Here is a 24,298-nt window from a genome sequence, read left to right as displayed (position 1 = left end):
CTCCCCTTTCATAAGTTTCCTTGCTTCCTTCCTCTGTTCCTGTCCCTTCCCTCTTTCCTTCCTTCCTTCCCACCCTCCGTCCATTCATTCACCCATTCCTCTCTTGATCGCTTAAAGCCGGTCCCTGGTGCAAAAAGGGTTGGGGACCTCTGTCCTACAGGATTGGGTGGCAGAGAAGTTGAACATATGTAAATTTAAAAGTTTAAGAAAGTTTACAAGTTAAGTGAAAGAAACTTCATTATTCATTTATATGTACATGTACATTTCTTCATTAAAAACATGTCTTTCTGCATAATTTAGACTAACTTTGTGAGTTTTTTGAGGGCTGGAACCAATTAAAATTATTTACATTAATTCCTATGGGGAAAAGTCGTTCGAGATAAGAGCTGCTCGACTTAAGAGCCCAGGTCCGGAACGAATTAAACTCGTATCTCGAGGTACCACTGTATTTGGTTTTATCTGACCACTCCTCATCCCATTAATGGTACTCTGAGGTGGTTAATGAAGACTTAGTATGAAGAGCCAGTTTGGTCTAGTGGTTAAAGTACCAAGCTAGACAGCAGGAGACACAGGGAGTTCAAAACCCTCCTTAGTCATAAAATCCAGCTGGGTGACCCTGGGCCAAGCGTGAGGAGACTAGGTGACCTCATCAGTGCTGGAAGGGAGTGGGGTTTTCTCTCTATTTATTCATATATAATAAAAGCCAAACCCCATACACTCCTCACGAAATCTCCAGAATCATAAAACCTACAAACTTGAAACTTTGCAAGAATGTTCCTCTTGGCTTCTAGGTGCTCACTAAGAAAGGATTTTTCAAAATGACCATCAGAATTTAATGCTCTCTTATATATATTATCACACTTTGATGCTAAGGAGTTAGATGTTCTACTCCACCTCCCCACCTGGAAAGAACTCTGTTCCAACTGCCAGTTGCCTTATATTAACACGCTCTGATGCTAATGAGTTACACATTCTACATAAATTTTCAAGCTTTAGGTGTCAATGTATCAAGCCTGTAACTACAAATTAATTTTCAAGCTTTAACTGTCAATTTATCGTAGCAAAGCACAGATATCCAGCTACTAGAATAAAACAAATATAGCTCTTCCTATAGCACTGGTGATGTTACTAAGTTGAGCAATGAAATATCTGCAAGAAAACCAGCAAGCTCAGAGAACATGAAGGAGCCTTCCTTATAGTTCAATCCTGAGCTACAAATATTCTCCTCTAGGGCTTTATATGTAATAGCACCTTGAATTGTGCCTGGAAGCAAATTGGAGGCCAGTGAAATGGTGAGAAATATGTTAAGATACCGGGTGGATGAAGTCACTCAGATTTCTACCCGATTGGACTCTGGCCTTGAAGCAGATCATGTGGAGTTGACCAGGATGCCCTGGTTTGGTTATCTGGGCTAGATTTGATCCTGTTGGTCTTGAGCAGTGGTCCTCAAACCTGGCAACTTTAAGACTTGTGGACTTCAACTCCCAGAAGTATAACTGGCTGGAGAATTCTGGGAGTTGAAGTCCACGATTCTTAAAGTTGCCAAGTTTGGGGACCCCCCGATCTTGAGGAAAAGAACAAGGACTCTTAATCTGGCTGAGAAAAGTGATGGTACAAGATATTTTCAACCCAAATGTTGCACTTGGCTTAAGGGTGATTCTGTGGGTGTGGCTTGGTGGGTGTGGCAGGAGAAGGATACGGCAAAATCCCCATTCTCTCCCCACTCTGGGGCCAGCCAAAGGTGGTATTTGCCGTTCTCTGGACTACTCAAAATTTCCGCTACCAGTTCTCCAGACAGAACCGGTCAGAACCTACTAGATTTCACCCCGACCTGGCTCACTGAGAAGCCTATTCATGAGAGCAAATAGATTTATTTTATCTCCATCAATTTAAAGAAAATGCACAATCATGTTATAGACTTGAATTATAGCATTTCGGACGGTGGATTGTTGGAAGAGATCCTGAACCACTTGATTGCAATAGACAGACTGTATTCTAAAGCAAAGTATGCTGGTCTGAAAATTACAAAATTAAAGGCAAAAGACTTCTGTTTGACAGTGAAAACGGGGTGAACAATTGTAGATTGCACATTAATAGCCAAAAAAACAAAAACCTAGAACAAGCTGATGAATATGTGTGCCTTGGGAGAAATATTTTCTTAAAGATAGGGAAATAATTATACATTCTGAAGCATGTCCAGCTTTTTCTGGCCAAGTCTTACATCACTCACACCCTAGCTGTCTCCTAAGAATGCCAATGCAAAAGGGAAAAATAATTCCTCAGAAAAGCACCTTAGTGGCCCATTTTCTTTCTTTATTCAATAGGTTACCAAGACTGCAACATTTCCTGAAAATTTCCCCCCAGCATTTAAGAACCCCCTCAGATTACCTAAATCTCTGGGGTTATCTTAATGGGGTACCCACCCTCACAGAGGGAGTCACCTGCCATAAGACCAAGCTTCAGCAGAGGTATAACTGGCCTCCCATAACCAGTCATTTAATAGTGAAATCCAAACAAGCAAACCAAAAAGTCTGTTAAGACCAGGACTACCTGTAGTAAGAAGCCTATTCTTTAGCCAGTCTTGTTTCAACTCTGGACTTAGTGCACAAACGTCTTTGATCGTCCTAACTGGTGAATTTTACTTGGAGAAACACAGGGAGCATTTCTTTTAATTATCCTGCTTTGCTCAATAAAATTGCTAAGTGGTGGGGGGGGGGGGAGGTTTACAGGGAAACCAATACAATGGTTTCATTTGTGAGGGTTTGGACAATAAGACCTACAAGTTCCTTTCCTTGATGCTTGTTTTATTCCTGTATGAAATTCCCTGTATGAAAGCCACAAAAGAGCCGGGGTGGCACAGCAGGTAGAGTGCTGTACTGCAGGCCACTGAAGCTGACTGTAGATCTGAAGGTCAGTGGTTCAAAATCTCATCACCGGCTCCAAGGTTGACTCAGCCTTCCATCCTTCCGAGGTGGGTAAAATGAGGACCCGGATTGTGGGGGGCAATAGGCTGGCTCTGTTAAAAAGTGCTATTGCCAACATGTTGTAAGTCACCCTGAGTCTAAGGAGAAGGGCGGCATAAAAATCAATCAATCAATCAATCAATCAATCAAACAAACAAACAAACAAACAGACAGACAGACAGATAGATATAGATAATAGATAGATAAACAAACAAATAAATAAACAAACAAACAAATAAATAAGGGGGAGATTTCTGTTCCACTTTAGGTGGTTTTTGCCTTGTAGGATTCCATAGTATTTTATCCTCTCTCTCTTTCCTGTTTATATTAAGTCAGCAGGGGTGGTGATCCAGTGATCTGCACTGCTGTATCATCAGTATGCGGATTACATTATCTCTCTATCCTACTGGAATGTGTAGGTGCGTGACAATTGCCTGGAGACAGTTGCAGGCTGAATGAGAGCCAAGGAATTCAAACCTTATCCACAAACAACTAAAAGTATTGAGCACAGTTGTTTCAGGCTTGGGAATTGAGACATTGGCCTATTCTGGATGAGATAAGGAACAGGAAGTACAGGTAGTCCTCAACTTACAACCACAAATCAGCATGCAACGTCTGTCGCTACGTGAGACAGTTAAGTGAATTTTGTCTCATTTTATGACTTTTCAAAGTAAATAACTGCATTTTTTTCAGTGTCATCATAACTTTGAATGGTCACTGAATGAGCTGTTGTAAGCTGTCTATAACTAATGCATAGTTTAGGATTTATAGTATACTTAATTTTAATATGCAAGTAACTTTGACCTACAACCACAACTGCAACTGGAATTTTGATCACTAAGTAATGCAATCCATTAATTCAGCCACTGTGTCACTAGACTCGGATTCCTGACCATTTTTATTGTGGACATTACATTCAACAACTGTGTTGAACAAAGCCGCCCCAGGTTTTCGGAGAAGGCGGCATACAAATCTAATTAATAATAATAATACCTGATCCAATTATTGTTTGTTGAAAAACAGATAAGAAGATTGAAAGTCACAACTGTGTGTCCACAGGACGCTGCAACTAGTCATCAATGTGAGCCAATTGCCAAGCACCCAAATTGCGATCAGATAGCACATCACAGCTGGAGTGGTGCAGCAGTCATAACTTTGATGACAGGTAGTCAATCACTTTTTTCCCCAAGGCTGTCATAACTTTCATTAAATGGATGGTCCTAAGCCCAGGACTGCCAGTAAAGTATTGCTACAAACCCAGCCAACCAGTCACAAAGAGAAGCCATGGCCACCTTTGACTGATACACTACTTGCACCTTTAACTTAATAGGCAAGCCTCAGTCATCAATATCTAAATAATTCTCAGCATATTCTTTGTAGAGCTGCATTTAATAACTGTCTAGAAACTGCAACTAGTATAGATCCCAGTTAAGCTACATAGAGGCCACACCAGTCTTATTATTACTATTATTTTTTAGATTTGTATGCCGCCCCTCTCCGAAGTCTTGAAGAGTAAACACCAGTCATGGAGAATTAAATTTCTGCCTATGACCTATGGGCCCTAAATTTAATCTATATGACTTCAAACATTTAATATAGAAACATAGAAGACTGACGGCAGAAAAATACCTCATGGTCCATCTAGTCTGCCCTTATATTATTTCCTGTATTTTTATCTTACAATGGATATATGTTTATCCCAGGCATGTTTAAATTCAGTTACTGTGGATTTATCAACAACGTCTGCTGGAAGTTTGTTCCAAGGATCTACTACTCTTTCAGTGAAATAATATTTTCTCACGTTGCTTTTGATCTTTCCCCCAACTAACTTCAGATTGTGTCCCCTTGTTCTTGTGTTCACTTTCCTATTAAAAACTGCTTCCCTCAATTCTATCTAACTCCACCACCACCTCAAAGCAACTAAAATCAACTGCTTGAAGCCGCAGAAGTTGATTTGGTTCATAACAGCAGGGCCAACTTAATAATAGCATCCCCAATTGTTAAATTAGGGAAGTATAACTGGGATGGGGTGTTCTTGATGCTCCCCTGAGCTGGATTATTTTCATGCAAACATTTCATTACAAACTAGGTAACATCATCAGTTTGAAAACACCACTCCCTCACTATCACTGATAATGTAACCTAGTTGGCTAGTGAAACGTCTGCAAGAAAACAACACAAGATCAGAACCACCCAGGATGCCTCATTTCAACCCTGAGCTACAAACATTCTCCTTTGTAAGTATAGCTGGTCCCAAGGTATTTTCTTTTAGAAAACCTTGCATGATATCAGTTTTCAAGAACCAGCAATCTTTTAGACACCTCTCTGTTGTTGTTAGCTCTGGCCCAGCTCCTGCCCCAAGGACTGTGGATGTGGGGGAGACATCCACATGCTGCAGGCCTGTTTTGCCCCTCCCATGGAATCTGCTGATGAAGGCTCCTCTGACCAAAAAGACATGAGTGACAGGGAGGACGAGAGTGGGGGCAGACAGCTCAGGAGATCAATTATCTAGCTCCTCCTTGGATTCAGAACAAGAGTTAATGATACAGCCACGCATGCAGAGAGCGATGCATAGGCAACAACAATAGCAGCCTGTGGGTTTGGCCATTGTGGAGATTATCTGATCGTTGTGTTCGTGACTGCTTTACTGACTTTGACTTTTGGTGTGCTGATTTTTTCCCGCTTTGAAACTAAACCAGGGAAAAGTGTGTTTCACTTTGTGAAAGAAGAAGGCCTGTGAATTACCTCACAGCTGCAAGCTAAGTATCACAGAACTGATAAGGGACTTGGACAAATTACCAGTTTGTTTGGAGACCAGTGCTCTTTGCTATACCAAAATAGGCGTTGATTGCTTACCTGAAACGCCTCTTCTCGTACGGTGAGCGGGTACAGCAGTCACATGGGTTGCTCATCGTCCAATCCGGTGGAACTGAGCCTAGTGTTAAAAAAGCTTGCCGGATCCGCCCCTTCCCCAGAATTCGCGAATCCATAGACTAGGCTCAGCTGTGAAGCTCTGTAGTGTTCAACTCTTATTGTTAGAGGAAGAAAAGGTTATAGGAAGGTAAAGAAGACACATACAAGGGCGGGAAGTGACTGCTGTACCCGCTCACCGTACGAGAAGAGGCGTTCAGGTAAGCAATCAACGCCTATTCTCCGTACTGAAGGAGCGGGTCCAGCAGTCACATGGGACATACCCAATAGATGGTCCCTAGGGTGGGATTAGATTGCTATCGTGTGAGATAACGGATTGGAGTACCCTTCTGCCGAAGGCAGCGTCCGCTGAAGCGTAAGAATCAATCTTGTAGTGCCTGATGAAGGAATTTGGCGAGGCCCAAGTGGCTGCTTTGCAGACCTCCTCCAACGGGACTTGAGTCGCCCAAGCGGCCGAGGTGGCTGCGCTCCTGGTGGAATGCGCTGTGATGTTCCTTGGAACTGAGAGGGAGGCCGACTCATAGGCCTTAGATATAGTCCCTCTGATCCAACGGCCTATTACTGTTGAAGACACTTTGGCACCCATGACTCTGGGGTGACAGGCTATAAAAAGTGCTTCTGACCTCCGAAAGGGTCCTGTGCGTTGGATATAGATTCTCAGCGCTCTAATGAGATCCAGGGTGTACCATCTAATTGCCAAGGGATGGTCTCGGTTGGAGGCAGAAGGAAGGTAGGACAATATCCTGAGTTCTGTGGAACATGGAACTGACCTTGGGTAAGAAGTAGGGTCCAGTCGCAAGACTACCTTGTCCTGATGAAATTGACAAAGGTCCTGCCTGATTGAGAGGGCAGCCAGCTCCGAATGCGTCGGGCAGAGGTAATAGCCACCAGGAATGCTACTTTAAAGGATAGGTACCTGAGGGACGCCGACTTTAGGGGTTCGTATGGTGCCTGCGTGAGGGAATGGAGAACCCCGTGGCAAATCCCAGGATGGATACCTGTGAACCTTGGAAGGTCTGGAGGTTGGCTATGCCCTTGAGGAATTCCTGAACTTCTGGGAAGGATCGGAGAGGCTGTCTACGGGGGCCCCCTAGGACAGATGAAATGGCTGCCAGATGACGCCGGAGGGTGCTGGTGGAAAGTCCTTTATGGAAACCTTGCATAAGGAAGGAAATGATTCTGTGTATGGGAATGCACAGGGGAGAGAGGCCTTCCTGTAGACACCACTGGTGAAACTTGGACCACGTGTGGTCGTAGATTCGATTGGTCGAACCCCTTCTGGCCTTTAAAATGACCTCCACTGTATCGGGGTCGTGACCACGCAGTTCTAAGTCTCTCCTGATAACAGCCAGGCGGTGAGGTGGAACCACTCCGGATCTGGATGGAATGAGGCCCCCTGCCGCAGCATATCCCCCGAAACGGGGAGTCGCCAAGGGTCCTGGACGGACAACTGTTGGAGATCCGCGAACCAGGGCCGGCGGGGGCCAATGAGGGCGATTAAGATTACTCGGGCCCTCTCGGTGAGGACCTTGGTGAATCACGTCCGGGAGAATTGGAATTGGAGGGAATGCGTAAAGTAGGCCTGGAGGCCATGGGCTCCGGAGGGCATTGATTGCTTCCGCTCCCGGGGATGGAAATCTGGAAAAGAAGCGAGGGAGTTGGGCGTTCGCATTGGTCGCGAAGAGATCCAGAATTGGTAGGCCGAATCTGAGGCTGATTTGATGGAACAGGTCTTGATGGAGGTTCCACTCTCCTGGGTCTATCATTGCTCGAGATAGCCAATCCGCCTGGACGTTGAGGCTCCCCGAGATGTGGTCGGCTAGGAGCGACCGAAGATGTTTTTCCGCCCAAAGGCCTAACTTGAGGGCCTCCCTCATGAGGGCCTTGGATCTCGTGCCCCCCTGTCTGCAGATATGGCTTTTTGTGGCAATGTTGTCGGTGAGAATGAGAACGTGCCGGTTGGGAATGCGAGGAGAGAAATGCTTCAGAGCCAGGGAAACGGCTCTTAACTCTAGCCAATTGATTGGCTTGGAAGCTTCCTCCGGGGACCACGTGCCCTGGGCTATCATCCCCTGGGCGTGGGCGCCCCATCCCGATAGACTGGCATCTGTGGTGATGACAAATTGATCCGGGCACCTGAACGGGGATCCTTTGTCCATGGCCGGAGACTTCCACCACTTGAAGGATCTGCGAACAATTGGTGGGATGACAATGCGACGATTTGAGTTGCTGTGCCCCGATCTCTGAAAGGGTAATAGGAGCCACTGAAGTTCCCTAGCATGAAGGCGAGCCCAGGGAATAATGCCTATGCATGACACCATCTTCCCCAAAAGGGAAGACAGGGTTACTATGGATACTGAAGGTTTAGATAAAATGCAAGAAATTAACTCCCCTATACTGAATTTTCTCTCGGGAGAGAGAAAAACCTGGGAGGATTCTGAATTAATAATGGATCCCAGGTGTAAGATGGATGTGGAAGGTTGGAGATGACTTTTATCAAAGTTGATGGAAAATCCATGGTCCTGAAGGACTGACATGGTGATAGAAAGGTCTGTTTTCACTTTCTCTAGGGAGTTCCCATGAATCAAAATATCATCAAGATAACATAAAATGTGAATGGGAGACGCCCGGATATAGGCCGCCAGGGACCCCAAGAGCTTTGTAAAGACCCGAGGGGCCGAGGAAAGGCCAAATGGCATCGCCATATACTGGAAATGCCTGCCTTGAAAGGAGAAACGTAAAAATTTTCTGTGGCATTTGGCTATAGGAATGTGGAGGTAGGCCTCAGTGAGGTCTAAAGAGACCATGAAATCTCCTGTGTGGATGGCGGCCAAAATAGATGATAAGGAGTGCATCTTAAACTTCCTATATTTGATGAATAGGTTAAGCTTCTTTAAATCCAAAATAGCTCTCCAACCTCCGGAGGATTTTGGAACCATAAATAGGATGGAATAAAAACCTAGACCCTTCTGACCGGAGGGGACCGGTTGAATGGCTCTGATGGACAATAAGTGAGAAATGGCCTCCTCCATACGGTTACAATCTGAGGAGGACCTGGGAGAAGGGCAGGAAATAAAACGTTTAGGGGGAGGAGAAATAAATTCTAAAAGAAGGCCTGTTTGAACAGTGTCAATGACCCAGGGGTCCTTGGAGGTGAGACGCCAATTAGAGGCGAAATGGGCTAGGCGACCACCTATGGGAATTGAGGAAAAATTACCATCTAGGTTTCTTTGAAGCCCTGTTAGAGGACGCTCCCCTTTGGAAGCGAAAACCTCTGCCCCTGGAGTTCCTACCTTGGGAACGAAAGCGGGGGGAATACTGACCTGGAGATCTCTGATAGGAAGCCGCTTGATCTTGCTGACGCCCTGGGCGACGAAAGGACTGCGTTTTGGTAGCCTTTTTGGTGGTTGGACCCAAAACTTTCTTCTTGTCCGTGGTTTCCGTGAGGAGTGGATCCAGAAGATCACCGAAAAGAAGGTCGCGCTTTAAGGGTCCCAGGGATAACTGCCACTTCTGGCGTACTCCCGCTTGCCAAGGGCGAATCCATAGGAGTCTTCTTGCCGTTGTAGAAGCTGCAATAGACTTAGCAGAAAAACTAGTAGATTGTAAAGTGGCATCAGCCACATACTGGGCAGCTGCAAAGACCTTGTTGAAGTCTTGTTGACCTCTCAAGTCATCGGGAGGAATATGCTGTTGAAGTTGGCGAAGCCACAGAAGCATGGCTCTGGAGAAAAAGGAAGCCGCTGCAGAACTTTTAATGGCCCAGGAATCTGCGGTGAATCCTCTTTTGAGCATTTGTTCAATCCGCTTGTCCTCTGGGCGGAGGACTTCCTCTGCTTCGCCTGGCACAGCAGCCGCCGAGTGAAGGATCTTGACAGGTTCATCCGGTTTAGGAAAGGATAGGAGCTCCTCATAGGAAGAGGAAAGTTTGTACAATTTTCTGTCCTTGGTTGAGGGATTAAGCCCAGAGGCTGGGAAATCCCACTGCTTAAGTAAGGCATCTTTAAACAATTTAGGCATAGGAATTACCTCGTTATCCTCCTGTTCCTCTGTGAAGTAAGGTAAATTCTCCTCCGGGGGATCAGTGGATGTGGAGGCCTGTTTCTCCTGGGCCGCCAATCCCGTAGAAATTCTAGCTTTGAGGAGGAGAGATTTGAACAATTGAGAAGGAAAAATAGTAATTGGAGAAGGAACCTTTATTTGGGATTCCTCATCATCTGAGAGGCCTTGAAAGGGATCCTCATCCTCCTCCATATCCTCATATTCGTCCTGAGAGGAATCTGAATCATCCTGAATAGGAGCTCTAACCGCTGGGGAAGAACCCAAGGGGCGGGAGGGACGAGGAGGTGGAGGAGGTAAGGGAAGCTCATTGATGGTAGAGAATTTAGCATCAATGGCCTTGGACAACACAGAAAAAATAGATTGGAATTCAGGAGGTAAACTAGAAATATCAGCAGGAATGGCAGAAGAATCCCTGAAGGCCTGGGAGGATCCTGGCTGGGGGGAATCTTCAATAATATCTGGTTCCTCTGGACCTATTCCCCATAGGTTAGGTTGGGGTCTGTCTAGGTTTGGCTCATCCAGAGATAACACAGGGACCCCAGAAGGAGGCAGACTAGAAGCCTCTGGGGGGTCTTGACTACTGAGTACTTGGGCCTGTACTTTCAAACGCTTTGCTGATTTGTCATGGATTCTTTGTAGGGCTAGGTCCCTTCTCTTCTCAGCCCTGGTGACCTTGGTCGAGGGGCGGGCCCCTGAAGAAGAGGAGGTCGAGGCCTGGGGGATACTGGTAATCTCATCGCCTGTAGGCCTGGCCTCTCTGGGACCTTTAGTTGTGCCTCTCTTGGGAAAAGTAGCCATAGTCTGACAATTAACAGAAGACCAGGCTGAGCCAAATATCTGAATAATTAGGGAGAAGATTTCAAGGACTTCCCAAGAGGAATGGATCCTGCTCCGAGGCCTCGGAGCTGCTGAGACTTGAGGGCAATCTGGGCAAACCCAGAGTTCGTGTCCCCAAATACAGCGTGGCCAGCCTCCCTAAACTTAAATTAAAGTAAACCAAGGCACTCTGGTTGGAGGCTTAGCCGGTGGAGAATTAAGCCTGAGCGTCCCAAAGCCCACTCCGGGATCCACGCGGTGGACTGAGGCCTACGCGGCTGGCAGGAGGCCAACACGAGAGGCCTAAATTTAAAAAGGGCGCGAAGGCCTTCGCGCCGAAAAATCGCTCCGTAATAGAATTCTTAAAGGGGAAGCGATCGACTAAGTCCAGGAGACTAGAAACAAGCGTCTCACTCCGCAGGAGGTATTTCTTAAGCCCTTTTACAATAATACAATAATGAATCAATGAATCAATACTTGCACCAAGACCTCCAGGCCAAAGGATTAAAGGAATCCACAAGCGGCAGCGGGGATCGTAAACGGCAAAACAGCCGGGGGGAAACGAAACCGCAACTTCTCCCAAGAAAAAAAAGCCGAGCCACAAACGGCTGGCGCTATTAGTGCAAGTAAATAAATAAGGATAAAACAATTCTTACTACTTTTGAAGGAAAAGATCGAAGGGAAGGTGTTAGAATGTTGAACGAGCTATCACAATACAACCGCAGGATATGCGAACTGAGCGAATTCTGGGGAAGGGGCGGATCCGGCAAGCTTTTTTAACACTAGGCTCAGTTCCACCGGATTGGACATGAGCAACCCATGTGACTGCTGGACCCGCTCCTTCAGTACGGAGAAGAGGGCTTAGGTTAAGTGAATTTTCATTATAAAGAACATTGTTTTGAATTTTCAAACGTGTGTGTGTCTGAAATTTGTACCTGTGAATTTTTGGGAGGAGTCTACCAGAGAGCCCGACAGAACACTCTCCAGATTGATATTGTTTTTACAATCTTTTTAAGGATTATTTGTTTTATTTCATGATTTATTACAGATTTTTATTACTTAAGTTCATGGGAGGGGGAGATCTGAAACTCATCAGGTGTTCTCCCATTATGTGATCATCTCTTTGTGTTCCCCATTCATTCCCTCCACACAATATTTTAATGTAAAGCTTGGAAACAGAAGGATTCCATTTTGGTGGTCAAACCAAACAAACCTTACCTTGAAAAGGACTGTTGGATTGCTGGGCGAGGGTGAGATGTTCTTCACTCAGGAAGTACACAGGTTGATGCTGGTTGATTTCCACGCTGGTACAAACATTGCTGTCCCCGTGCAAGAAGAAGGTGAACGAGCAAGACAAGTGCTCACTAAAGAAGAAACAGAGGACAATAAAGTTAATTAGAGTCTAGGGACATGCTAAGGAGGTCGCTGGGCGAGGTTTAAAAAAGGGGCACCTGTTAAAAAATTAGCAACCTGACCTAAAGCACTTATTATGTGTAAATTGAGAGCAGAATCTTAAGAGGCTGCCAATCAATTGGCCTCCATTTAACACAGGAGTCCTCAAAACTTGGCAACTTTAAGACTTGTGGATCTTTCTTGTCATAGTTGTTAAATGAATTTTTGCAGTTGTGAAGTCAGTAGCATGGTTGTTAACGGAATCTTTCTTCCTCCATTGTCTTTGCTCATCAGAAAGTCACAAAAGGGATCACATGACATACACACACACACCCTACACATATTGCAACATCCTAAATGCATGCCATTTGCCAAGCATCTGAATTTTAATCACATGACCCAGGGAAGTCTGCAACAGTCGTAAGTGGGGGAAACGGTCATGTAACTTTTTTCAGTGCAGTTTTAACTTTGAATAGTCACTAAAGTGATGTGCCGGTGCCTGGAGGCTGTTGGGGTCTGGATGGGTGTCAACAGACTCAAACTCAACCCGGATAAGACGGAGTGGCTGTGGGTTCTGCCGCCCAGGGACAATTCCATCTGTCCGTCCATAACCCTGTGGGGGGAATTATTGACCCCCTCAGAGAGGGTCCGCTACTTGGGTGTCATCCTCGATCCACAGCTCACATTAGAGAAACATCTTTCAGCTGTGGTGAGGGGGGCGTTTGCCCAGGTTCGCCTGGTGCACCAGTTGCGGCCCTATCTGGACCGGGACTCACTGCTCACAGTCACTCATGCCCTCATCACCTCGAGGCTCAACTACTGCAATGCTCTCTACATGGGGCTACCTTTGAAAAGTGTTCGGAAACTTCAGATCGTGCAGAATGCAGCTGTGAGAACAATCATGGGCTTTCCCAAATATGCCCATGTTACACCAACACTCCACAGTCTGCATTAGTTGCCGATAAATTTCCGGTCACAATTCAAAGTGTTGGTTATGACCTATAAAGCCCTTCATGGCATCGGACCAGAATATCTCCAGGACCGCCTTCTGCCGCACGAACCCCAGCGACCGGTTAGGTCCCACAGAGTTGGCCTTCTCCGGGTCCCGTCGACTAAACAATGCCGTTTGACAGGACCCAGGAGAAGATCCTTCTCTGTGGTGGCCCCGACCCTCTGGAACCAGCTCCCCCCGGAGATCAGAACTGCCCCCACCCTCCTTGCCTTCCGCAAACTCCTTAAAACCCACCTCTGTCGTCAGGCATGGGGAAACTGAGACATCTCCCCCGGGCCTATACAGTTTATACATGGTATGTTTGGGTGTATGCTTGCTTTTAATAATGGGGGTTTTAGTATTTTTTAAATTATTAGATTTGTTCTTACATTGTCTTTGTTATTGTTGTGAGCCGCCCCGAGTCTATGGAGTCAAATCAAATCAAATCAAATCAATAAATGGCTGTAAATCCTTGATGTAAGAACTTTGTGTAAAATAACACAAAAAGGACTCAGATCCTGCCTAGACTTGCACATTGCTCCTCCATAGTGATGCAAGCACTACATATTAAAAAGTATTTTTAACATTGTCATCAAAGCAGGAGATCAGGACTTTATTTCTTTCCAAAACTCATTTGACAAAAACAAAAATTCAGTCTGGAATATGGTATAAAAGGAGAATAGCAAAATGAATGCGAATAAGCCACATCTCATTTAGAATTAGGATCTCTAATTATCTTGTAGCACTCATATCTTTCCCCAAATTATTTTTTCCGCAACGTTTGAAGAAATGTATTTGCTTTCAGATCTACCGGTAAATAGTCTAAAGCTGCAACCGAGAAAAAGAATCTGGTTATCTAAATTGGCAATTCAGTCTTTAGATTCAAAATACAATGAAATCAGAACATCATTAATGAAAGAGAGGCCTCAAAAAAAAACCCTCTAAAACACTTAAGGGAAAATATATTTGGCAGGACTGTTTAAAATTAATTTGTATTCCATGATCCTTAATTACTAATGAGTATTTCAGAAAACAAAACAAAACAAAAACTACTCCACGGAAACATACTCTCTCCCCTTCAATTAAATTGCAAGTAAATTAACAATAGTGATGTTATTCTGGCAATCCTCAAACGCAACCCCAGGAAATAACTTGTCCCCTGTTGTTCCAAGGGAAACAGAAGCACTGAAAACCAGGACTTAACGTTGTAATTCCCAAAATGTGACACCACAACAAACCCACAGGGGCATAGTGGGATTACCTTACTATGTAATAAACAAAACAATCAGTGACGTCACTACAACACCCTGGGGCATCACCGCACACGGTTTGACAAACACTAGTGGCACTGCCGACTAAGATTGTGAACCAAGTTTGAAATCTCAGACTTATTGTAGGAACTCGACCAAGTGCAAATGGGTATTTTTCAGTCGCTAAGTTGTGTCAAACTTTTCATTTCAAGTAGTTAACACTGAATTACCTACCCTGTTTCCCCCAAAATAAGACCTCCCCTGATAATAAGCCCAATCGGGCTTTTGTGTGCATGGCAATAAGGCCAAGGGTTTATTTCAAGGTTCAAAAAAATGTTAAGATAGGGTCTTATTTTTGGGGAAACAGAGGTAGTTTGGGTAATGAAATGTCTGCAAACCCCCCCCCCCACCACCAAACTCAGAGAATACCAAGGGCCCCAGAGAGGTCCTGCCCCTGCACTATTGCTTTTGATGCCATTCTCCTCTCCTTTTTAACATGTCATCGAGGTTTCTAGGTGAGCAATCCACTGCTATTGGGGGTGGGGGGGGAATTAGAAGTACAATGGTAATATCCAATTATGTATCTCTATCTCTGACAATTGAGGTGATGCCATAGAAACATAGAAACATAGAAGTCTGACGGCAGAAAATGACCTCATGGTCCATCTAGTCTGCCCTTATACTATTTTCTGTATTTTCTTAGGATGGATATATGTTTATCCCAGGCATGTTTCAATTCAGTTACTGTGGATTTATCTACCCCGTCTGCTGGAAGTTTGTTCCAAGGATCTACTACTCTTTCAGTCAAATAATATTTTCTCATGTTGCTTTTGATCTTTCCCCCAACTAACTTCAGATTGTGTCCCCTTGTTCTTGTGTTCACTTTCCTATAAAAAGCCATGAATGAGTTATCCCAGTATCTGGAGGCTGTAAGGGTTTAGAGGGGCTGGCAAGACAGAATAGCTTTGGGCCACCAGTTCCAGGCTAGGCGGGGGTGGCCTCTTTGGGTATTATACACAGTGAAATGGAGAGATGAAAAGGAACGAAGATTGGTAAGAAATTTGTTTCATCCCATTTAGAAAGTGCCCATCTCCCTCACAGTGGGAGTTTGGCCAATGTACAAGTGAAATATGAACACTGCAGTAAAATCATATTATATAGCAGAAATGCAGGCGGGCCCCCATTATTCGTAGAGTTCCATTTCAAACTACAACAGCTGTCAATGGAATTATGGATAAAATCATGGATGGCAATTGACGAAAAAGTTCTGCAAATAGCAATCAGCAAGCGTTTAGGCAGAATTTGAGAGCTGAATAAACTAAATTAGTTGATTAGGCTGAATAAGCTGAATTAATTTTTTCAGGGTTGGATTGGCTGTATTAACCTAGCTATTATACAGGCAGTCCTCCACTTAGGGCCACATTTGAGCCCCAAATTACTGTTCAATTCAATTCAATTCAATTTATTAGATTTGTATGACGCCCCTCTCCGAAGACTTGGGGCGGCTCACAACAACAATATAAACAGTATAACAATGGAACAAATCTAACAATAAAATTACATTAAAAAACCCCAATAATTTAAAAACCATACAGCACATACATACCAAACATAAAATATAAGAAAGCCTGGGGGAGATGTCTTAATTCCCCCATGCCTGGCGATATAGGTGGGTCTTGAGTAACTTGCGAAAGACAAGGAGGGTGTTGCTAAAATTCAGAGGATTTCCCCAATTTTACCATCTTTCTTCCCCTAGCTATTAAGCGAATCACTTCAATTGTGAAGATAGTCACACAATTGTTAAGTGAATCAGGCTTCCTGATTGACTTAGGCTGCAAAATGTGATTCCATGACCTCAGGACACTGCAACCTTCATAAATATGAGCCAACTGCCAAGCATCTGAATTTTGATCAGGTGACCACGGGAGTGCTGGTGGAGATAGGCAGCTATAAAAATTAAATGTAAGTGGTTGGGGCCAGGGATGGCACTATTGGTATAGATTGTAGGGATGAAGCCGCTAGGCTGGGGTGGGGAACTATGGCCCTTTAATGGCCTGTGTGATTTGAACCTTAGCTAAGTTCAAAATGGCACAGAGACGAAAACCATGTACCAGAAAGCTGGCTATACAAACACTTTTCTGCAGAAATGTGTCTGCAATTATCATCCATAATACAAAAATGCATATGATAAGACTGAAGGATAATGAGGCCCATCAACATAAATGTAAATACTGTGTCAAAACTATTTTCTAAATTTTTAAAAAGGTTTATTACTATAATTTATATACTCCAAGGAGCTATTCCCTGACTAAATTGCTTTGCCAATGGACCCAATGAGAACTACGTTTATTTTAATATTCAGGTGAACATTGTTTTTCATATAAGAAACAGTTTCAATAAGGGGGAAACAAAAAGGTTATTATTTTTCTTTTTCAAATCTTTTCTCTTTTGTTCTTTTTCAAGCTTCTCCAATTCCATTTTTAATTCACAAAAATTTTACTCGGGCTTTCACTCTGTCCCTCCCTCTTTTCAATTCTTTCAATTCATGATTAAATAAATTCATACCAATATTTCATATAAGGCATAGTGACAAACTCTCAGCCCACGGACCAGATGCATCATGCGCTGGACATGCCCACTCTCCACAAGGGGAGAAGTCATGATATATCATGTGACGACGACATGATGCCACAAGTTGGACACCCCCGATATAAGGGTTGTCCAACCTCGGCAATTTTAAGACTTATGGACTTCGATTCCCAGAATTCCTCAGCCAGCATTTTGGGAATTGAAATCCACAGATCTTAAAGTTACCAGGGTTGGACACTCTGGAAGTAGGTGGTTGTCTGTTCTGTCCACACTTCTTTCTAGACAACCACACAATCTGAAGCAAATTCTCACAAATTTTCTTGCAAGAACAGAACACAAGAGCCAGTTCCTTCACCTAGGCTCAGAGGTGGAGAACGATGGCGCCTTTTTGACTTGTAGATTTCAACTCCCAGAATTCTTGAGCCAGCATGGCCAGTCCACAAGTCATAAAAGGCCCATAGTTCCCTGCCCCTAGCCAACTACTCCATCCCTACATCTATACCAGTGATGGTGAACCTATGGCACGGGTGCCACAAGTGGCACGAGGAGCCATATCTGCTGGCATGCGAGCCGTTGCCCTAGCTCAGCTCCAATGTGCATGTGTGTGCTGTGCAACTGATTTTTGGCTCACACAGAGGCTTGAGGAAGCAGTCTTTGGTTTCCAGAGAGCCTCGGGGGGTGGGGGCATTTTTACTCTCCCCTGGCTCCCGGGAAGCCTTTAGAGCCTGGGGAGGGCAAAACACGAGCCTACTGGGGACACCAGAAGTTGAAAAACAGGCTGTTTCCGGCCTCCAGAAGACCTCCAAGAGTGGGGAAAGCTCTTTTCACCCTCCCCAGGTATTGAATTATGGGTGTGGGCACTCATGCATGTACAATAGCACGCTCCCACACTTTTTTGGCACCCAAGGAAAAAAAGGTTCGCCATCAGTGTTCTACAGTACGACTCTGAGGTTCCAGCAACTTTTGTTTGTGTCAACAAAATATTGCCAGAGATATTATGTCTCAAAGTTGCTGGAACCTCAGAGTCATGCTGTAAAACAGGAGTCTCCAACCTGGTCAACTTTAAGACTTGTAGACTTCAACTCCTAGAATTCCTCAGCCAGCAAAGCTGGCATGGGGGGCAATGAATTCTAGGAGTTGAAGTCCACACGTTGACCAGGTTGGAGACCCCTGCTGTAGAAAGTTGCAGTATGGGGGTCACACAAATGACTATGTCTCGAGAATTGCATCGGCACAAGTAAAACCATGTTCATCGGTGACATGTGTGCATGTTCCCATAAAATGTCATTACTGGGCTTACTGGGTCCACCGGAAGTGGGGGGGCAGGCCATTTATGGCCTCCAGAGGGCCTCTAGGGGTGGGGGAAGCTGTTTTCATCCTCCCCAGACATTGAATTATGAATGTGGGCAGTTGTGCATGCCCAATAGCATGCACACACGCTCTCGGCACCCAAGGGAAAAAAAGTTCGCCATCACTGGTCTATACCAATAGTGCCATCCCAGGCCCCAATCACTTAACATACAGCTACAGGCGTTTCCTCATTCTCTCCATCTGAGGTGATACATGCCATCCTCTGCCAGCAGTGGCAGCCTAGATTCTATGTAGGACAAACACAGCAGATGTTGTGCAACACCATTAACCAGTTCGACGTGGGGATTCAAAATAGGAAAGGAGCATCTTTAATCTCCCAGGACATTTCAACACAGATTTCCGAATGGCACAAATCACTCACTCACAAACTGCACAACTGAATGGGAAGCCGCCAGAGTTTACATATCAAAGAGGTTCCAGGCTATCTCAGAAGGATTTAATAACACAATGAATTCTTAATACCTTACAAATGGTAACTTATAAACATAGAAACATAGAAACATAGAAGTCTGACGGCAGAAAAAGACCTCATGGTCCATCTAGTCTGCCCTTATACTATTTTCTGTATTTTATCTTAGGATGGATATATGTTTATCCCAGGCATGTTTAAATTCAGTTACTGTGGATTTATCTACCACATCTGCTGGAAGTTTGTTCCAAGGATCTACTACTCTTTCAGTAAAATAATATTTTCTCATGTTGCTTTTGATCTTTCCCCCAACTAACTTCAGATTGTGTCCCCTTGTTCTTGTGTTCACTTTCCTATTAAAAACACTTCCCTCCTGGACCTTATTTAACCCTTTAATATATTTAAATGTTTCGATCATGTCCCCCCTTTTCCTTCTGTCCTCCAGACTATACAGATGGAGTCCATGAAGTCTTTCCTGATACATTTTATGCTTAAGGCCTTCCACCATTCTTGTAGCCCGTCTTTGGACCCGTTCAATTTTGTCAATATCTTTTTGTAGGTGAGGTCTCCAGAACTGAACACAGTATTCCAAATGTGGTCTCACCAGCATTCTATATAGCGGGATCATAATCTCCCTCTTCCTGCTTGTTATACCTCTAGCTATGCAGCCAAGCATCCTACTTGCTTTCCCTACCGCCTGACTGCACTGTTCACCCATTTTGAGACTGTCAGAAATCACTACCCCTAAATCCTTTTCTTTTGAAGTATTTGCCAACACAGAACTGCCAATACAATACTCAGATTGAGGATTCCTTTTCCCCAAGTGCATTATTTTACATTTGGAAACATTAAACTGCAGTTTCCATTGCTTAGACCATTTATCTAGTAAAGCTAAATCATTTACCATATTACAGACGCCTCCAGGAATATCAACCCTATTGCACACTTTAGAGTCATCGGCAAATAGGCAAACCTTCCCTACCAAACCTTTCCCTATGTCACTCACAAATATATTAAAAAGAATAGGACCCAGAACAGACCCTTGTGGCACACCTCTTGTAACCTGTCTCTGCTCAGAATACTCGCCATTAACAATAACTCTCTGATGTCTACGCTTCAGCCAGCTGCAAATCCATTGAACTATCCAGGGATTAAGTCCAATCTTCACTAATTTATCTATCAGCTCTTTATGTGGAACCGTATCAAAGGCTTTGCTGAAGTCCAGGTAGGCAATATCCACGGCACCACCTTCATCCAACACCTTTGTGACATAGTCAAAGAAATCAATGAGATTAGTCTGACATGATTTGCCTTCAGTAAAGCCATGCTGATTTGGGTCCAATAAGTTATTGTTTTTTAGGTGCTGATTTATCCTCTTTTTGAGTAGAGTCTCCATCATTTTAACTACAACTGATGTCAAGCTAACTGGCCTGTAGTTACCAGCTTCTTCTCTACTGCCCTTCTTGTGAATAGGCACAACACTGGCCATTCTCCAATCCTCAGGAACTTCTCCTGTTAACAACGATTGGTTAAACAAATCAGTCAGGGGGGTAGTAATGACAGATCTGAGTTCTTTAAGAACTCTGGGGTGGATGCCATCTGGACCCATTGCCTTATTTATCTTTAATCGTTCAAGTTCTTCTAAGACATCGGCTTCTAAGATCACTGGAGCTGAATCCGTACAGTTGGAAGCAATGCTATATCCCTCTATAGTATTATTTTGTAAGGTGTCTTTTGAGAAAACTGAACAGAAGTAGCTATTGAAATGGTCAGCGATCTCCTTATTCCCATTAATGCATGTATTATTCCCGGTACTAAGCTTCGTGATGCCGCAGTTTTTCTTCTTCTTATCATTAATATATCTGAAGAAGGTTTTATCCCCCTTCTGTACAGATTTGGCAATTTCTTCCTCTTTTGAGGCTTTAGCATCATATATTATCTGTTTCGCCTCCTTCTGTCTCATTTTATACACCTCCCTATCAGCTATACTTCCAGACTCTTTATACCTCCTATAGGCAGCCTTTTTTTCATTGACTATAGCCCTTACATCATTGCTAAACCATAGCGGTTTCTTCTTCCTTTTACCTTTAGTTATTTGTCTTACATACAGTCCAGTGGCTTTTAAGATGGCCTTTTTTAATACAGTCCACTGGATGCTCGCTCCTGCCATTTTATCCCTCCCCTTTAATTCATTATCTAAATATTCTCCCATTGCATTAAAATTTGTTTTTCTGAAATCCAATACTTTGGTTGCATTATAGGATTGCTCACAATGAGTTTTTACATCAAACCACAAACATAGATGGTCACTGCAACCTAAATTTTCTCCCACCTTGACATCTGAAACCCAATTCCCATTCATAAAAACTAAATCTAGAATATTCTCCCCTCTAGTTGGTGTCTTAACCAGCTGTGCCAGAGCTACTCCTGTAAAGGCCTCTACTATATTCTTACTTTTGCATGTAAGGGCACTGGGGATATTCCAGTCAACATCAGGCATGTTGAAATCACCCATAACCACAATATCTCCCTTTACTGCCATTTGGGTAATTTCATCCACCATCTTGTTGTCATATTCCTCGGATTGCCCTGGAGGCCTATAGATCACCCCAATTCTAATGACAGAACCTTCTTTATTTTGCATGCAAATCCAGAGAGTCTCTAGATCTTGACACGTATTTTGAATTAGTGTTGTTTTTAGAGTTTCTTTAATATAAATGGCTACTCCACCTCCCCTTCTCTCTATTCTATCCTTCCTATACAGTGTATATCCTGGTATGGATATTTCCCATTCATTAGAATCCTTAAACCATGTCTCAGTTATGGCAACCAGGTCCAAATTATCTCTAGATATTATGGCCATTAATTCACAGAGCTTGTTGCTCAAGCTTCGAGCATTTGTGCACATTACCCGAAGAACATTATTTCGTTATTAGTTTGCCCCTTATCATCAACAACTACATCTATATTATTTGCAGCTCCCTTTTCATAAGCTTCCAAAAACTGCTTTATCCTCATTGGTCGGGGACAGAAATCACCCACATCAGTTACATCTCTGTCCCCTTTACCTAGTTTAAATGCCTGTCCAAAAAAGTTCTGAATTCCTCACCGAGCACCTGGGTACCTCTGTATGATGGATGCAAACCATCCCTCTTAAACAACTCCCTATTAGACCACCTACTGACATCATGACTTACATATCCAAAACCTTCAGCTTTACACCACTGCCTTAACCACACATTAAACTCTCTGATACACGTTGTTTTATCCTCTTGGCCACAAACCGGTAACACCTCTGAGAAAGTCACTGAATGAGTTATTTTACCCAGCTCCACACTTAGACATTGAAAATCTCTTTTTACTACATTAACATTTCTCTGGGACAAATCATTTGTGCCAAGATGCACCACCACATCAACGTTATTACCTTTACTCACAGTCTTAACAATGTTTGTAATCCGCCTCCTGTCCCTGCTGGCAGTGGCCCCTGGGAGACACCTCAGCACCTTCACCACATCCTTGCTCTGTCCCAAATCAACACCTCTAACGGTCGAATCACCCACAAGGGGCTCTTTATTTTGTCCAATACACAATGAGGGTTTTAGTGGGTATACTATATACACATAGTAAAATACATGATGAAGGTTATAGAGGAGATACTCATAGTAAAACATATCTAAGAAAGAATAGTATAGTAATAGAACATATCAATGAAAGAATAGAAGAGATATAGGAATAGAAGAAAGGTATAGGAGATATAGGAGAGCAATAGGACAGGGGACGGAAGGCACTCGAGTGCACTTGTACTCGCCCCTTAAACATCAACATTTCCACCCTCTTTCGGGGGTGGGGGTGGGTGTCCTATACTCTGAAAAATACGGTAATTTACCTTTTCCATTTAAAGCAGTGCTGAGCTTCAAAAAAACAAATGAAGCCATTATACAGTGTAAGGTTTTGTGTCCTGATGTCGGGGTCAGTCTGTGCTAGATCTTTAAGCATTAGCTCAGAAACAGATTCCGCCTTCATTTTAAACTGGCCACCAGCCAGTTCCAAGCAGCTGTAGAGTAGCTTACAGACAAATGAAAATAGACCAGGTCTTGTGGCAGGGACAAATTTCTCTGCATAGGAACAAGAAATTCAGAAGTCAAGTAATTGGCAATGAGGTTTTAACCATTTTGGCCATTTACTTTTGTACAATAAGGTACTTGGCGGAAATTACAGCCGAATTGTTATTGAAGAAAAAATAGGGAAAAGCCCTAGATAATTGAAAGTAAGATAAGCTTAATCATTTTGTAACTGAGATCCAATTGATGTTATTAAGCAATTTTACTGATAAAAAATTAAATTGGAATTTGAAACTCTGCCAGTCCATAACAAGGCTCTCTCTGACATTTTCAAACAGAACTGCACAAGAGAAGAAGAAAAGAGCAACAAAGTGATTAGGGGACTGGAGCCTAAAACATACGAAGAACAAATGCAGGAAATGGGCATGTATAGTTTAATGAAAAAAAGGACCAGAGGTGACATGATAGCAGTGTTCCAATGTTTGAGGGGCTACCACTAATAACATTTGGGGTTCATCCTATTCTCTAAAGCACTTCAAGGCAAGGCAAGAAGCAATGGGTGGAAACTAATCAACGAGAGAAGCAACCTACAATTAAGGAGAACTTTCCTGACAGTTCGAACAATTAATCAGTGGGGCACCTTGCCTCCAGAAGTTGTAAAAGCTCCAACACTGGAAATTTTTAAGAGGAGATTGGACTACCATTTGTCTGAAATAATATAAGGTTTCCTGCCTAAGCAGGGGGGTTGGACTAGAAGACCAATATTTATTTATTTGTTTGTTTGTTTGATTGATTGATTTGTATGCCGCCCCTCTCCGTAGACTCGGGGCGGCTCACAGCAATAATAAACAATATATAACAAATCTAATAATTTAAAAGAAACACTAAAAGCCCCATTATTAAAAGCAAACATACACACACACAAACATACCATACATAACTGTATAGGCATGGGGGAGATGTTTCAATTCCCCCATGCCTGACGGCAAAGGTGGGTTTTAAGGAGTTTACGGAAGGTGAGGAGGGTGGGGGCAGTTCTAATCTCTGGGGGGAGCTGGTTCCAGAGGGTCGGGGCCACCACAGAGAAGGCTCTTCCCCTGGGTCCCGCCAAACGGCATTGTTTAGTTGACGGGACCCGGAGAAGGCCAACTCTGTGGGACGTAATCGGTCGCTGGGATTCGTGCGGCAGAAGGCGGTCCCGGAGATATTTTGGCCCGATGCCATGAAGGGCTTTATAGGTCATAACCAATACTTTGAATTGTGACCAGAAACTGATCGGCAACCAATGCAGACTGCGGAGTGTTGGTGTGACATGGGCATACCTAGGGAAGCCCATGATTGCTCTCGCAGCTGCATTCTGCACAATCTGAAGTTTCCGAACACTTTTCAAAGGTAGCCCCGTGTAGAGAGCATTACAGAAGTCGAACCTCGAGGTGATGAGGGCAGTGAGCAATGAGTCC

General features: G+C 43.8%; 1 protein-coding gene across 5 annotated transcripts in view; it reads right to left on the bottom strand.

Moving 5' to 3' along the window:
• The window catches only part of MED13 (mediator complex subunit 13), a 246,874-nt gene that overhangs the window by 143,169 nt on the left and 79,407 nt on the right, over positions 1-24,298 (bottom strand). For all 5 annotated transcript variants that reach the window (XR_011557594.1, XR_011557595.1, XM_070735377.1 and 2 more), the window contains exon 4: positions 11,991-12,136. Coding sequence is in view for 3 of the 5 variants with exons in the window: in XM_070735377.1 (XP_070591478.1) it covers positions 11,991-12,136 (146 nt within the window). In the remaining 2 variants the exon portion in view is untranslated. The remainder of the gene's footprint in view (positions 1-11,990; positions 12,137-24,298) is intronic.

This window comes from Erythrolamprus reginae, chromosome 1 (assembly GCF_031021105.1).
Source record: "Erythrolamprus reginae isolate rEryReg1 chromosome 1, rEryReg1.hap1, whole genome shotgun sequence".
Taxonomy (NCBI): Eukaryota; Metazoa; Chordata; class Lepidosauria; order Squamata; family Dipsadidae; genus Erythrolamprus; species Erythrolamprus reginae.
Note: the sequence above shows the minus strand (reverse complement) of the source record. Positions and strands in the feature narration are given on the sequence as shown.